Consider the following 15,195-nt stretch of genomic DNA (forward strand, 5'->3'; position numbering starts at 1 on the left):
CCCTCAGGAAGTAGTTTCAGCAACTACTATAGATTGCTTTAAGAAAAAGCTGGATGATTTCTTGAAGCACAGATTATAACTGGGTATTAAAGCTTTAAAGTAAAGATAAGAGACTGTTGATCCAGGGAACATCCGATTGCCTCATGAAATCAGGAAGGAATTTTTTTTTCCCCTGTTGAAGCAAATTTTACCAGGGTTTGTTTTTTTTTACCTTCCTCTGGACCAACTGTGTTCATTGAGTTTTATATCTGGGATTTTTTTTTTCCCTAGTGGTTGAACTTGATGGGCTTTTTTCCTTTTCAACCTAACCTACTATGTAACTATGTACTTTACCCCAAGTTTAGTACTTGCAGCCAGATTGACCATGGATCCAAATAGACTGTAAACTTCTTCTATAATGTTTCACAATATTCCTACAAAAAGGCTGAATTGGGGAAATAATTTCTGTAAAATCTCTGCACTAGAAGAGGGCTTGAAGAAAAAACACAGGCAACTATTTCTTAGTAGAAGGGTCTAAAGAAAGTGTATCCTGCCATGACATGTTGTTAATGTCAAGGACATGTATTTTTGCATGTATCTTACTTTAGGGCTCTTGACATGGCATCCTAAGGCCTGTACAGATGCTTAATACCTGTCCCTGGAAATCATGACTATTGCTTATTTCAGGGGACAGTTTTCAGGAATAATCTGTTGCATGGATGGAGGAGGACATACTAGAAGCACCCTGCTACAGCCTTTACCATTATTAAAACAATCTGTTCTTAACAGACAGTTGTTTAGTAATTGCTAAACTAAATCTTTAGACATCTGTACAGATTTATATGGTGATCAGAGTAATTGTCCTGGGTGATGAAAATCTAGCTCTTAGTAAAGGTTGTTGAAGACTCTGCGAGGCACTTTGTAAGTCTGGACAAGAAACAGGTAGCCATGTACTGCACACCAAATCTTACTGCCTGTGGGTTCCAACCTGACTAATGTAATATGTGGTGAAGTATCTCCACTGCGTGCCACCAAATCAGCATCATCAAATTAGCATAATCTAATAACCCTACCCCCCCCCCCCCCCCCCCTTCCTACCCTGCTTTAAAAAATAGCTAGAATCACGCTTTTATTGATTTACATTACTAGGATTGAAGTGTACATTAAAGCTGAACCGAGCAGGCACAATAAACCTACTTCAGTTCCATAATTGCTTCCATAATGGCTTCAAAGCATATTAATCCACTTAATATGCTGGGGTTGGGGTTGAGTCTGTGGCTGGGGTTGAGTCTGTGCAGACAGGAAGGAGGGATTAATGTAGACTTCTTGTTTTGCCCTGCATGATCAATGCACAGTTTTACTTTAATGAAAAATCAGATTGAAAAAGTTTTTGCTTTCTTCATGTTGCTTGTTGGGGACTACAATAGCACAGAAACAGATGATTAAATGCTAATTTTCACTGTTTTCAGGAGAAAAGCCACACAAGTGCCAAGTCTGTGGAAAAGCATTCAGTCAGAGCTCAAACCTCATCACACACAGCCGCAAGCACACAGGATTCAAACCTTTCACCTGTGACCTGTGTGGAAAAGGCTTTCAGCGTAAAGTGGACCTTCGCAGACACAGAGAAAACCAACATGGATTAAAATGACTGTAAATAACAGCTTAAATCATTTATATAGGGAGCTTCCATCTTTAGCAAATATTTCATCTGTGGTCAAAACTGAAGGACTGGATCAAACAATCCCTAGGCTATGTACACACGTCAGATGATTCTCGGCTGATGCGAGCTGCGGGGCACGTCTCAGATGAGAATCTGGCATGTGTACAGAGGTCGTCCGACATTGTTCATGGATCCATTCTGACAGATCTATGAACAACAGAAGATGAATGACCGCAATGGAAGTGAAGGGAGGAGGGTGTATTAGGGTTCCGTGCGCTCATTCTCCCCCCTTACCTCTCCATATAACCGAACGGCGCTGTATGTACAGTGCTTGTACATTCATCTTTCAGTCGTTTGTCATTGGAAGCATCTACATAGTCGAAGATCTTTGCTAATTAATGTCTTAAAAAGTTTTGTACTGTAACACATGGCTACCAATTAGAAACCTTCCTATAGGTGCAACCATTCTTACTCACTTAAAAATCTTTAGTCTTTTAGTTAATGATTTTCAGAACTTCCCATTATTATTCTTAATATTTTTAGAATTATTATTCTTTGTACTATGTTTGGCAAGTGTTCTGCATCAAGTATGGAAACTAGATAAAACCCAACACATAGCATTTATAGAGGTCAATAATGACAAGGTTTGGGAGTTGAGGGACCTCTAAAGAATAAATTGAGCTTTTATGGGTAGGAGAAGGTCAGATGTTGTACAAGACCCAGGGTTCTGAAAGATGAACAGAGTGATGTGGAAGTGTGGGATAGGTGGGTGTTAGGGCTGAGTTGCTATTTAAAGAACCCATAGCTCTACTCTAAATGGGCAAAGCGACAACTTCCTTTTAAGGTTTATCACATGCAAATGACAAGTTTGTTTGCTAAATAGAGTTTTAATGTGAATGAGTTTTAGGCAAGAGGTGTGGATACTTATAAGAACCTTGGTACTGCATGGGAGAGACATTTCCTACAGCTGTTTCCTGTTGAGTCATCCAATCTAAGAATACTTCCAGCTATAATTGGTAAGCCTCTGTAAGCCTAAAATGGGAATCCTATCAATGCTACACAACATAATTCATTAGTGTCAGTTATCTTGGCTCCCAAATGTGACCCTTTCTCCTGTAGCTTCTTTTCATAAAGAAACCTATTTATGAATCATCCAGTCCCTTGAATAAATCTATAATCTAGCCAACTAGAATTAGCCTTGTTCTATGCACTGTTAGTCTTGTATAAAATCAACTTCTTTTTATAATGTCTTACATTTATTTATTTGGTTAATAGTTCTAAATGGATAACAACAAAAGAAGTTAGGAGACCTGCATGCACATGCACCTTGTTCAGTCCTTCTGCAACCACCTATTGCTCAAAAATATGATGCACTACCTCATGGAACAATAAGGAGATGGAGGTCATGAATAGAGATAAAGACCTAGTAGATTTGCAAAAAATGAGGTTCCTGGAGCACCATGTAGGTTTTGGGGTTCATGGGGCACCATGCAACTCATGCAAACATTATTCTAGGTGTCTACTTCTATCACTGCCACTGCATATACCTATTTTAAAGTGGCCTCGAGCTCACCACAAGTGGACAGTGGAAATGCTAGTTATGACATTCATTTCTAGAAAGTCAGAATGGTGACTGTGTGTAGCTTGCATGTACTTGTGAAATGGAACACTTTAAGATGTCTTGTTAGGCAGAGTGGGTCTTGGAAGAACCCATACCAGTCAAATCAGTTAGGACAGGGAGTAGAATTTGTGACCAACGCCCTCTCCCAGCCCACACCCTGCTCTTAGACACAGCTGCACAATGCATGAACGAGTGCTGTACATACAGCACCATTCTGCTCTATGGAGAGGGGAGGGGGGAGAATGGCGGAGCAGCACCCCGTTGCTTTCGCTCCCCCTTTACTTCCACTACAATTGTTCTTCGTTCACTGTCCATGGATCTGCCAGGACGGTCGTTTGGGCGATGGACGACAGGCACCGTACACACGCAAAATTCTCGTCTGATATCAGCCATGAGCTGACGAGAACTTTTGCATGTGTGTACCTAGCCTAAGAAGCAGCTGATCTGCACCTGGTGGAGCATGAAGGCGCAGAGCAAGCCTTTAAAGTGAGGTCACCCGGTGCATCCCCTAACGAGCCAGAGATGGACCCAGAGAAGGAAAAGTCTTCCCCACCCAAGGTTGTGGTTAGATATGGTGTCCAGAGTGATTGACTGGACAGAACTCACTTACAAAGCTAAATATCATGCATGCCTAGGAATGCCACATTTCTCAGGGGTTAAAATGAATCTGTCACAAGCTTGTACGATTTAAAAATATTCATATATTCAATGCACATAGAGATGTTACCTTTGGTGAAAACCACATAAAAATTATATACCTATAGGTATGCAATAGGTGAAGTGTATATAAACTTTTCCTGCAAATAAGGTGAGCTCCCTCCCAAGCCTCCCTATGATCCATTGATCCAAGTTCAGTCTTTAACTAACAGCAGATTCAGCTCCCTGTATGTCTACATCCACTGCCTATTTTGACATTCTGTTAAAGGAATCTTCTTCCTCTACATTTTCCATTATATGCTCAGATTTGCCCATGCTTGTGACAAGTTCATGTTAAGTCTTTATTCACTGCCTTAATGTATATATTGATAGGGCTGATTTTCATGTAAGCTTGAGTGTCACTATATATCACGTGTAATATTAATTTGTATACATAGTTTATTGTATTATTGTGTTTGAAATTAACCAACAGTATCACATATTGGACTCTTTCAATCTTTTTTCTTGTAATCTATCTCATCAGCTATGGCAATAGTAAGTAATTTTTGTACATTGATTCTACATATTCAACACTTTATATGTCATTAATCCAATTTCTGTTGATAGGTGTTTCCTGAGCAATGAGCACTTTGTGACTCTCAATCCAGTTATCACTGACAGCAGTGATCTTTTTGTCTATCTGTAAGGGTGACTTTCTACTGGCAGCAATGTAAGAGGCATTCTTCCAATTGACAATCATGTTAATATACTGTGGGCTGTGGATATATTAATTATAGCAGGGATTCCCTGAGATCTCAAAATTATTTCAGGGTTCCCATTGAAAAAGTTTAGAAAAGCTGCTCTAGAGGTTGGTATAAACACCTGGAAAAATGTGTAGGGATGCTGTTTTTGTGGATTCCTTATATATCTTTTCTGTCCTCTATTGTAATTCATTCAGATAAGTTCCTGGATGTGCAGTTATTGCTTGTTGAACTCTGCATGTCACTTCTTAGCTGTGAATAATTATGATGCCCTACAACTGCTATTGAAGGAACCAGACCAGTGGTGTCCATTTTTTTTCATCCGGGGGCCGCTGTTGACATTGGGATAGAACTTGTGGGCCACAATGCAAATAAACATCAAAGATGTATGTTTAAAACTAAAATAGTTTTATTTTAAAATTTAATAAAATTGAAATGTTTCTACTTACCTTAACATATATGCACCAAATAAAAGTAATGACAAATCAAGAATCTCTGCAATGGATACTTCTTGGATCATCTTCATCTACATTCCTTTTTTCTGAGAAATTAGGGTTCACGGAAGGTAAGTGGCCAGCTATGTGTGACAGGGTAGTACGATATAACATTTATAGTTTTTCGTATCTGGTGATGGCCGTAGTGATGAAATTTTAGGGTGAGTTAGCCACAAGAGTCCTGCACTTGCAGTTACATTTCCCTTTTCTTACAGAGAAATGGGGTTCATAGAGAGTAAGGGGATAGCTATGTGTGACAGCATAGCGTGATATGATGTGTATACCATTTTAATTGGGAAGGGGGGGACAAAATACTTTTCCTACTGGCTCCTATATTTCCAGTTGCCAACATCCCTCTGTTCCAGAGAAATTGGGGTTCACAAAATGTAAGTGTAGACTATGTGTAACAGGCAGCTCGCCAGCTGCTCAGTCCCTCGTACCACAGCATCTGCAGATTTGCTTGCGGGTGGCAGTGAGCAGTACTGAGCATCTCCCCCGAGCCAGGGCTCCATTGCACAAGGAAGAGGTAACCGCTTTACAACCTTACCGCCAACCTGAATGCAGCCTTGAAATTTTGTGAACTTTAAGGGGCACCACAGCACACAGACAATTGGGAGTGAGGTAATTTTCATTGCATTGAGAGTGGCTCCCAGGGTGTCCCTAACATGCAAACTAAACTTGAGGACACTGGTCCTGAAATAGCTCCACAGGAATATGCCTGATTGTTGTTAGGATTTTATGCTTGTGACCCCATATCTGGCAACTTGTTATGTGTGGGGGCCTAAATTTGCTTTTCCAGCTCCCATGTTTCAAATGTCTTTATGTAAGGAGGCCTCAGTCTATTCCATTTTAAATAGTTGTTGCAGTTTTGCTAGGAATAAAGGCACCATTGGTGGGGCAGCAGTCAGCCAACAATGCAAAATCTTCTTTTTGGTCACTGCAGATAATAGGCGCACCAGTCTTTTTGCCTCTCTGGAAAGGTGAGTCCCATATCTCCTTACCTTACCAAAAATTGCCCACTCTGGGGTGGAAGGCAAAAAAATGTATTAAATGGGTTTGAATATAATTGGTCAATTGATACCAGAATTGCTTTACACCCACAGATTGTGATAGGGAGATGTTGCCTGTGTTTCACATTTAGGACTTTTATCTGATTCAGCTATTGCCACAATTTGGGCTCACTTGGGGGAAATGTATTTTTTATGGCCAAGTCTAAAAGTATTTCCCTGAACTGGACAGCCGGTATTGTGCATTTTCTTTATTTCCAGCAGGTCAAAGTCAGGAAACTATTCCTGCCATCACGCCATACCCACTTCCACTTTAAAATAATCTAAATCGTTTTAAAATTGGTAGTACCTTGAGATTGCCTTGGTAGGGGCCGAGGGAAATAACAGCATAGTATTGAGGGGGTTGTGCCAGTCAGTCAGTGACAATGAACGGGCCACTCTGGCACTATAAACACTATTTTGTATTATTAGAGATACATGAATCAAAACATTTCTTTTTTATTTGAGTTTTTGGGTCATTATCAGAGGGATCTCTGGCTGCCCATTCAGCTAACATTGAGGATGAAAGTCCAGGTGAAAATCCACTATTTCCCCACAGAGGGAGAAATGAGGAGTGGGCTTTAAGGGATTCTCCTCTCCCTAATAAATGCCAGAGTTGCCATTATAAAAATAAGGGATTAATAAAGGGATTGTTGTGCAGCTCACTTGGTGTGAGTTCTTCATGAATATGCAAAATTGCTAGTGAAATCCAGGGGGGGGGGCGTTAAAATGAAATTAACCTATAGATTTTTGAAAGAGGAAGAACAATGAATTCAGTCCTTCAGTATATGCAGAAGGGCAGCTTGATTATATAGTGTTATGTCAGGCAAGTTGAGACCGTCGTTGGAAGTCGATTGTTGCAAGAATTTTTTAGAACTCAATTTTATTATTTTTAAATTTGTATCAATAAATCTTTCTTTAAAATAATACCTGGCAATCGCATTAAAAAGGATTTTGTTTATGCACTTTCTGTTATAGAGTGGCAATGCTCTCTCTCCCAAAGAAGAAAAAAAGTTGCTATTGCAACTTAAATAACACAGCCATGGTCCACTGTGGTCTCCAGGAAGTGAGGCAAGAATGGATGTCATGGGTGCAGGGTGTTCTGAAGATTTATTTTAGGATCCAGTTATGGTATTTGATAATGTAAAGGTTAGGCTTTTAGACAAAAAAGACCGTATGACCACTTTGTTATTAACAGTATAAGTAGTAGCAGCCATTATTATCCATTATTATCCCCCCGCCCAGCTATAAAACTTTCAACCACTGATCAAAAGAAATATGCAGATAAGGGCTTTTTACATTTCACTGACTTTTGTGATCTGCACTTTCAGAAACTATAAAAGCCAGAGTTCAGCATCACAGCCAGAAATCTTACAGCTTTAGAAATAGTCCCAGAATTAATGCTATGACATGCTTGTGATATGTTTCATTTTAGGGACACAGAGACTGAAATGCATTATGGCTGGCAGATTTCAAGACTAAAATACTAAAACGAAACCTGCCTTTAAAAAACTGATTTAGAATGTTTTATTATCCAAGCAGATGATATCTTTTTGCAGGTGCCTGGGGTTGGTCATAAAGACCTTCATTTGTTTTTTATGATGCCCTCATGCGCTAAGTGTGACAGATTACTGTTTCCCGGTCTCAGATTTGCATTGTTGGGAAGGATAAATCGAGTCATTCTTTGTGGCCTGTACAACCTTTATTTTCATTTGTTTTGCAGATCAGATTCTTCCTGTTAGAAGTGCCATTAATCCGTCATTCTTGTTAACTCCTGGGGAGGAGAGACATCTGCTTGAAAAGGCTGAGTTGGATTTTTTTAAGAATTAATGCAATAAATGCTTCTACTAGTAAAACTCAGCCCAAAGTGTTGAAAAGATTGTAGAAAAACCTTTCACCTTATGCCCCCAACCAGAAGATCCAAATCAAATAGGAGGCACTTATAAAATGTTATATGTTATATAACTGTTAAAATCTAGGGCTTTAACTATATTTAGATATTGTGCACAAAATAATGATGGTGCCAAGAAATTGGGTTGAAGTTCTGCTGATCGTCCAGGGTCAAAAGTTGGTTGTGAAAGGATCATTTTTAAAGAAGTGAATACAAGGAAACAAGGTATTACAGAAACACTAGAGAGAGAAATCTGAGGGTTTGGGAGGAGCAGTGATCACTCCAGACTTTGCACACGGTATCTTTATCTGTTCCCTCAGCCTGCTAACTGTGAGCAAGTAAAATGTTAGCCTGGAAAAGGGAGGAAGGGGGGTCATTTAGAATAGGAGAAGTGTAATCAAAAGCTGAAAATTAAGTTAATTTCTGGAAAAGAATACCAAATGAAGTCCTTAGCATCATTACACATATCTGATGTAGAACAACAAGTAGGGAAAAAAATCAAATCTTTGCACCACCAAATATCACCCAATCCCAATAGATCCAATTGCAGCTGTATTTGTAGCAACCCACTTTTGCATAAAACTATCCTTTGTCTGGGTTTTTAAATTAATCAGGACAAGGAAATGTGATGAGATGCAAAGTCACATAATCATAATATAAAGCAACCAATCAGATTTGTTTATTAACTAAATCAGTAATAAATATGATAGCGGTTTGGTGGCTACAGGTCACCTCACTTTGCATACTGATCTTTGCTTGAGTAAAGTATTCAACTTTGCTACACATTAAGAGTTTAATTTATTTAGAGAATGTGCCTAAATTGACCCTTTCACAAACTTACAAAATTGCAAGTAAAGGTACAGAATGAACCATATATTCAAAATTCTTAAGTGCAGTATTTTTTACAGTTACTCAGTTGGTCAACAGTAAACAAAATAAATTAGATGTAATAGTAAAAATGTTAAGTGCAAAAAATGTTTTGTTTATTTAAAGAGTCAATCAATACAAAAAGTTCCATTATGGGTGTAGCCTGATGAGTTGAGTCGGCCTTCAGGTTTTATTAGTTCTTCAATAACACAGTGTCATCTCCCTGCAAATATTATCGATTCAGCTCCAGTCTGCATGGAAGTTTTGATGTTCCAACCATCACTGTTGTGTTCCAGCTCTTCCTGTCTTATACTATATATATATACTGTACTATATTAAAAATCCTGCAGGGATACTGGGAATACCTCACAATGCTACCAACAAGTTTGTGTACCTGAAAATTCTGAGGAAACGGTCATTGAAAAATATATGAAGATGTAGGTTTAAGGCTATGTGCAGACTAGGCATGAAGTTGCAGTTTGATTATCACTTCCACATGCCAGTGAATGACAGGATGACAGTATGGTACTGCTCAAGTTGTTGGAGCTGCACAGGATCACTCAATCTATAAAAATATGATAATTTTGGTGGACTGACCATTTAAAGTGTCTGATACTCATTACCATGATTCAATGAGCTAATTACAAAATACAGATCATAGAACAATGATATGCAAATGGAAGAATGTCAGAAGTTTTGTCTTTAGGCTGGTTCTGCAACTATCTGTGTACAGCTTGTGTGTGTTGGTAACACAAATGCATATTTGGGGTGCATTGCAATAAATTCCTATGGGCCTCCAAATAAAGGTCTCTTTCGACATAATCATATGTCCTTATAGTAAATACACACATCTTGCAATATACTGGTCATAAATGGGTCAACTACCTTCTATGGTGTGTTAAAAATTGTAAAGGGCCCATAAAACTTCATTTGGGAGAGGCAAACCCATGTTCACATGGGTGTAAATTAACTAGAAATGTAAATGTCTAGAGTCAAGTAAAGGTCTAGAGTCTAGATATAGTACAATAAAAATGAATTCGCCACCCTAAGCTGCCCTTTGCACACAGATATTGCTCTTTGCATATTCGTAGTAAATACGTTTGTACATAGAGCAGATGCTGAAAAGCCAAGTGACACATTTGTGATATTAAAAATCTTTTTAGACCAACCAAAGGAAAAGCAAAAAAAAAAAACAGTTTATCATCCCCAGCACATAAGGATTTAAGGCTGTTGTGAGCCTGTGTTTTCTGGAAGATTATCTTCATTCACCATCTGAGGAGGATACGAGAAGCCAGTTCTAAAAGATGATGGGGGGAAACAGAGCAGAACTGGACCCTTCAGATATTCACTTCTCACACAGGAAAGATTACAACTCCCAAAATACAAAGCCACAAAACAGCTCTGCGTGGAGCTTTCAGTCACTTTATAGAGCATTGTGCCTTTAACTCGAACTCCAGGCAAAAGATTTTTTTTTATGGCATTCCTAATAGTTAAACCTTCATGCCCTGTTCTAGAGACACAGAAAAGAGACAAAACTTCCCCAAAGTGAGGAGAATCAACATCCTAGATTGGTGACAACTTTGATTTTAATCAGCTTGCTGTCTCAGTGACAATTGTCACAAGTGCAAACAAACGGGTGAATCTCCCCAATGAGTACACATACAGCAGGTTCTAATCCTGACACATTCTCAAATGAAAAGAAAAATACAGAATGTTCTGACTTTAGTTGTACTTCAAAGCACTGTATATTTTTTGTGAGCTAGGTGAACAATCATGATTGTCCATAGAAAAAGTGTACAGTAGTCCCCTGATATTATTTAGTGATCCACCAGGATGGGTTTATATAGTACTATCTTGTTTTTGTAGTCCTGATAACTGTCCTTGATTTGTCCCTCTTTCAGAACCATGTTTCCTAGTTTCTCCTCACTTGCTCTTTTTTTGGTTGGTTATATACCCCTCTATATATTATTTAAAAGGGTATCTAAAACCTTCCATTCAGTCTTTCAATTGCCCAATTTGTTCTACCCTAACACCAACTCTAATCACACCAAAAATGAGGGAACACCGATGAGAAAACAGAGGGGTTTAGTTTCAAAAAAGGAACAGTTCTTCCAAATAAGCTCCTGCTGAAAACTTTTTTTTTTTTTTGATTATGGTATTTTGATGGGAATGATGACTAGGCAAATCTACATAATGCATGACTCTAATCAGCCTCACACAGATGTCAGATAGAGGTCAGATGACTGTCCCCTAAAACAATCCTAAACAGTGACAGGAGAGCGAATAAGTGCTGCTCTGTTCTGTTCTATGAAGAGAAGGGGAAAGAAGAGCAAGTGGCACCCCACTGTTCTCTGCTTCATAGAAATGAAAATGAAGTTGCCCCCACTTCTCTCCTGTTGGTCTACCTGGAAGGATTGATAAACAACATTGGAGGACCAAACATGTCAGATTTCTGCCAAGAAAAGCACCATTCATCTCTGGTGACAATCACCTGATGTGTGTTCAAATCTTTAGTAAGACCTTTAGAGTGAAGTGACCGTAGGAGATCTAGTATCACCCAAAGTGCTTTTTGCCATGCTTTTTGCAGAGCTCTTTACAAAACGTGTGATTTCTGAGTGTTGCTTTCACATTCTTAGACAAGGCAGAATGTGCTGAGTCAGGGAGTAAGGATGGGGTGGTGTCTCCTGGTAGGATGCTGGAAGACGCTGATAATAGTTAGCATTACCGCCATCTGTCACACATCGCAAATGCTTCCTTTTCACTGGCCTGATACATCTCATAAATCGATTCTCTCTCCGGGAAAAGCTTGACGCAGTCACTATAATTCCAATTCTGTGAGCTGATATGAACAGTGTGGATGGCAGCCATTGGCATCATTGACCGTAACCCTAGAACTCTACAATACAAGGGTGCCTGGAGAACAAGAAATTGTTGTGCCATTTATGGAGAAGATGAAATTGTTGTGCCATTAATCCAACACCTAACTGCATAACACTTGACATTTTCTAAAGCATTGTGTGTACCAATCTATTTTCTTTTTTTTTACATAAAATACCATATTCTCCTTATTTTTTCAGTTCTGCTGATCTCCTCCATTATCTTACATATACTTCGCATCTACATTCATGCTTCATGGTGTCATTTGCTCATCATTGCCCTGAAATGGCTTCTCGGCCACCTGTAGTCTCTACCTGGAGACAGGAGCACAACAGACAGTAGTACCGTGTTTCCCCGAAAATAAGACACTGTCTTATATTTTTTTGGGCTTCCAAAAACACACTAGGTCTTGTTTTCAGGGTAGGTCTTATATACTTTTTTTAATGAAAAAAAAAAAAAATCGGGGAAACACGGTATTTGTCGTATAAGACGCACCAACTTTCCCCCCCCCCCAGTTTTGGGGAAGAAAAAGTGCGTCTTATATGGCAAAAAATATGGTATGTAGAAGGAAATCACATCAGTGTTCACATCAGATGAGGGATGATCAGGTATTGTTTTTTTCTGATGCAGAAAATAGTAAAAGCACAAACCTGACTTTGTTGTCTGGTATGGCTTTGTATAATTTGATGGGATAGAAAAGCAAATCGTTCTGTTAGATCAGAAATTTAACTGGTCTGTCGCCTTTTTGGTGAGCAGACAGTATAAGAGGATTGATACCACAGTCCCATAGTCCTACAGTTGTTTTCTTTTAAATGCAGCCCCATCTTGAGCAGAAAGTCCTGTACACTACCAGCATGCTGCATAGATAGATCATTGCTCTCTGTGTAGAAGTAGTCTCCCTGCGGAAGTCTTTCATGTCCCTGCTGTGTCAGAACTAGATTTCTCCTATCAGTAGGGACCATGGGCTTTGCTAATTGGAGAGCTCCTAGAACTGTAGGGGTGTGTCAGGCACAGCTGTTGGCAGGAGTCGGGATTTTACAACTAGGCCATGTTTAAGAGAAAATGATTTGTCAGATATTTTACACCTTTTCTTATTTTGTTCCCGGAATGTATGTAGCTGATTTGAACTAAAGTTTTCATTTAGTGTTAAGGTAACAAAGGATAGCAGGCAGCAGGGCCAAACATATCTATAAAGAGACATGTCCTCTTAAGAAATAGTCTACACAGACGTTTTCCCAGCATTTAACCTGAGGCTTTTAAAGCCCTTATTTGAAATCCCTATGCATTCCAATTGGCTAATCTACACCAGGACGTTTCCTTGAGGCATGTTTATGAGCTTTATCTTAAACGTTGCTTGCAACGTTTAAAAAATTAAAACGCTGGGTTAAAGCTGGAAAACGCCCCAAAACATGAGTAAATGCTTCTATTGACTTTAATGAGACTTTTTCCTGCATTTTTAAACACTAAAAAGGTAAGCACGTTAAAACGCGGGAAAACTCAAAAACGCGACATAGGCGTTTTCCAGCTTTAAAACGCTAATAAAGTGTTTGAAATTCCATGCATATAAACGCAATAGGAACGTTCACATGTGTTTTTAAAAACGTTCGTATAGACCCAGTTTAAGAAAGCACAAAATTATTACTATTTTAACACATTTTCTTAAAAAAATGGAAACTTCTATTCCACTCCCCTCCATGGGGTTGTTTTCTTCCCAGTTTATAAAGCTCTGATCTTCATTTCAACGTGCTTGAAGGAATATTTGTGGCCCTTGGCTGTATACTAGTTGGCACCATCAGCATCGGACGTGTGCACCCCCAAGAAGTACAGTCCATTCAGGTTGGCCATGTGACAGTTGCTGTACCACCAGCCTGCTTTGTAAAGTTGAGCACAGCTCTTTTCATAAATATTGTTGTCCTGATCCTTCGTACTGAACATCTTGTTGTTTAGACCAGACATGGAGTCCCTGGGAAATGATACAGATGATAGAGACATTAGAAGCGGGATGGCAGCTCATTGCTAGTGCGATGTTCATAATTCATAATAACTTGGAGCCCCAAAATGATGGAAAAAAATACTAAATGTGTCCACAATGTGCATGAATGAATTAAACCCTGTATGCAACTATCAGAGTAAGCCATGCACACACAAATGTGCATATCCATATGTATAACATTATGTACAGGCACTCTGTGGGAATTGCATCCCGTTGGATATGCATGGCCGATCATAAACCAGGAGACTTCTCCAAAGCTCAGAGCTGTAAGCCGCTGCAAGGTCTTTACCCAAATGAAGTCCAACAACCTTCTATAGATTTATAATAATTAATTTCCCTGTATGTTATGATTCCTGGATGGAGCATGAAATGGAGCATTGCTTCAGGTAGGCTGTGTGGGTAAGGATGCAGTCACACAGCGAAGATCACTAGATCAAAGAAAAAGGTAAGTGTTTGAGAAGATGGGCAGCAGTATGTGTGGGAGAGAAATCAATTGAAGCACTACTGTACCAAATATACATTTCCCTTTTATAATCCCAAAAATGTAAAACACACTTCCGTCCAATCTACTGAGCTGTCACTTACCTGCATCACCTTCACTATAGGATCCAATCAGTAACTGGTATTTCTCAGTCTCATCCAAGATTTTGAAATCTGTGTACTTGGCAAAATATTTAATATTTTCAAAATCCTGCAGATCCACACGCAGTGGTTTTAGAAATTCTAATAAAACAAAAATAATATTTAAAGTGCGCTTAAAGTGGGCATGGCAGTAAAATTCATGGTCTGCTTAAACTAGCAGTCCCACAGGAATTGTAAAATGCAGATAAAAAGTGAAGTAAACATTATAGTAAGTCATGGATTGAATTGCTTATTTGTTCTTCATTGTCATTGTATTTCTAGATCTTGATTTAATTCCTGAGGATGCAGACCAAGAGTCTGGGAAACACATCGAATTTATATAATTTGAGACCAAAACTGACTGTTATTATTACCTTGTATTTATATAGCACAGACAATTTACACAGCACTTTGCAAAGTCTAAAGTATTGTCACTAAATGTCCCTCAAAGGAGCTCACAACCTAATTTCTCTACCATAGTCATATGTTATTAACACAATCTAAGGCCAATTTGGGGAGAAGATAATTAACCTAACTGCATGTTATTTGGATGTGGGAGAAAAACTTTGCAAACACAGGGAGAACATACGAACTCCTTGTAGATAGTGTCCTGGCTGAAATTGAAACCTGGCACTGCAAAGGCCTGAGTGCTAACCACTAAAGCTACGTACACACTTCCAATTATTATCGTTGGAAAACGAACGACGAACGATCCTGCACGATATCTACGAACGATCGTATAGCACCGA

General features: G+C 39.0%; 1 protein-coding gene and 1 pseudogene across 2 annotated transcripts in view; one reads left to right on the forward strand and one right to left on the reverse strand.

Annotated features, from left to right (window-relative positions):
* The window catches only part of GFI1B (growth factor independent 1B transcriptional repressor), a 29,701-nt gene extending 17,421 nt beyond the window's left edge, over positions 1-12,280 (forward strand). The window contains exon 7 of one of the 2 annotated variants that reach the window (XM_072429592.1): positions 7,921-12,280. In XM_072429592.1, coding sequence (XP_072285693.1) covers positions 7,921-8,027 — 107 coding nt within the window. In that variant the 3' untranslated portion in view covers positions 8,028-12,280. Of the gene's footprint in view, positions 1-1,448; positions 7,695-7,920 lie in introns of those variants that run through there. The other variant, XM_072429591.1, reaches the window with a different exon arrangement.
* Positions 12,281-13,665: 1,385 nt separating this feature from the next.
* The window catches only part of LOC140344422 (ficolin-2-like), a 21,495-nt pseudogene continuing 19,965 nt past the window's right edge, over positions 13,666-15,195 (reverse strand).

The sequence above is a fragment of the Pyxicephalus adspersus genome, chromosome Z (genome assembly GCF_032062135.1).
Source record: "Pyxicephalus adspersus chromosome Z, UCB_Pads_2.0, whole genome shotgun sequence".
Taxonomy (NCBI): Eukaryota; Metazoa; Chordata; class Amphibia; order Anura; family Pyxicephalidae; genus Pyxicephalus; species Pyxicephalus adspersus.